Source organism: Laccaria bicolor, genomic scaffold (assembly GCF_000143565.1).
Source record: "Laccaria bicolor S238N-H82 LACBIscaffold_16 genomic scaffold, whole genome shotgun sequence".
Classification (NCBI taxonomy): Eukaryota; Fungi; Basidiomycota; class Agaricomycetes; order Agaricales; family Hydnangiaceae; genus Laccaria; species Laccaria bicolor.
The window spans coordinates 140,847-142,969 of record NW_001889887.1 but is presented as its reverse complement, the minus strand read 5'-3'; the positions used below and the strand labels follow the sequence as shown (position 1 = coordinate 142,969).

The 2,123-nt window shown below is 43.1% G+C and overlaps 1 protein-coding gene across 1 annotated transcript; it reads right to left on the bottom strand.

Annotated features, from left to right (window-relative positions):
- Nucleotides 1-14: 14 nt before the first annotated feature.
- LACBIDRAFT_328261 (uncharacterized protein) lies at nt 15-935 on the bottom strand (the record flags this gene model as incomplete). The annotated part of the gene is made up of 3 exons (XM_001882244.1): nt 15-367; nt 473-611; nt 903-935. The coding sequence occupies 3 exons, from the start codon at nt 933-935 to the stop codon at nt 15-17; spliced, it is 525 nt and encodes a 174-aa protein (XP_001882279.1).
- Nucleotides 936-2,123: the final 1,188 nt, after the last annotated feature.

The following is a 2,123-nucleotide window of genomic DNA, read 5'->3' as shown; positions in this document are numbered from 1 at the left end:
GAAACCATGGCTGCTCAAAGAGAATCGAACCGTTGGACATTACGAGCACCAGCAGAAAGCTCAGACTCAGAACCCGAACCAAGAACCGACACCTTCACATCCGGTGAAGAAAAGTACGAAAGCACAGACGAGGGTAACAGTCCCCCTGCATCACAGACACCAGTAACAGGAACATTGACACCCGTATCAACCACAGAGAGATATAGACGAATAACAGGGCTAGGACCATTAATGTCACCCTTCAGCAGACGAACCACACCCAGATGATCACCAGCGATCACCAGAACACCCAGCAGAAGTGTACAGCCGCTACTTGGACCAATCATCCTGACACCTGCATTTACACCAATAGATTTAGGTATCACACCTACCGACGAAAGAACTCAAGCAGTTGAACAGTTTAACACATTCACGTTAAACCGGTACCCCGAGTCACCAGCAGTACCTGGAACTCCCAGACAAACCGACACACCAGTAGAACCCGAGAACCTGACAGAACCAAGACAAGAAATGGCCGATGCTGCCAACGCAAAAGGTGACCGATGCCGCACACCTAAAGATTTTGATGGAAATGAAGACAAGTACAAGACTTGGCTTAGAACGATACAGACCTACATGGAGGTCAACAATCACTTGTTCAGCACCAACAAGCGAAAGATCCAGTTCGCCATCAGTTTTATGATCACAGGCAGAGCTGCCGACTAGGCAGAACATTTTACAGACACCCACACGAATACTGAAGGAGTATTCGTTATGACGTCCACATGGAAAGACTTTGTCAAATTATTGAACAAAACATTTGACATCAGAAAGACAAAAGACAAAGTGAGAGTAGACCTCTCAATCCTTAAACATAAACCCAGACAGCTCAAGCAGTACATCCTCGACTTTACCGCACTCACCAATCGAGCAGGATATGTTTTAACAGGAGACATGGAGAACCCGGTTCTCTCTCAGCTTTTCCTCAAACACTTGAATCCCTTGTTACAGGAAAAGATTGAAACACAGAAAGAACCACCTGAGACACTTAAAGCCATCACGGAAGATGCTAGGAAATTCGACAAGTCGTATTATAAGAATCAAGCATGGAAGACGAAAGTTATGGGATGGCAACCAACTAGAAGCATGCCTCGCCAACTCCCTCGATCATCCTATACTCCCAGACCTTGAGATCCAGACGCCATGGATATTGACAGATTAACTATCGAAGAACGAAACAAATATATGAAGAAAGGGAAATGTTTCTGATGTGGACAAACAGGGCACGTGTCTCGCGACCATGTGACCAATCCTGCCCTTAACACTGGAAAAGGAAGTACATCCAATTTTAGAAAACCTGCCACTCCCTATAAAGCTATCATGCCACCACCGAACAAGAATGCCAATGCCGCACAGAGAGTCTGTGCCATCATGGCAGGACTCAATGACGAAGAATTAGAAGAAGCAAAAGTTGCTTTTATAGAATCTTTGGATAAGGATCCAAATGAACCAGCCGAAGAAGAATCAGACAATGAAGACGAAAACAAGGGTTTTCAGTAAGAAGGCTAGCAACGACATCTAGACCTTCTAAACGACTTTCTATTAAAGCTCTTAGAATTCGAGGTGTACCTAACAACGATTTGAAATCAATGCGCCTTAACACAAGAATTATTAATGAAAAGAAAATCGTCAAAACAAAAGTGCTTATTGACAGTGGCGCTCAAGGAATTTTTATGGACGAACGATTCGCGAAGAAATACAGACTCCCGCTCTTGAGATTGGATAAGGAGATCCAAGTCTCAAACATAGACAAAAGCCTGAACAAGAATGGACCCATTAGGTTTTATACCCAACTCCTGACAAAAATTGATGGAAAAGTAAATTCCACTCAATTTCTAATTTCCAACCTAGGAAAAGAAGACATAATCCTTGGATTACCATGGTTAGACAGAATTAACCCCAAAGTAGACTGGACAAAGAAGACCATCAAGATTATCTCAGACAGGATAAAGAAACCAAACATATGACAAGCTGTCAACCGAGAAGTTCAGATTCTGAGATGTAACAAAGTGGGAAATTCTGAATGACTGCAACCTACTGAAAGCAATTCACAACTTGAGGAAGAGATATTTTCAACACTGGAT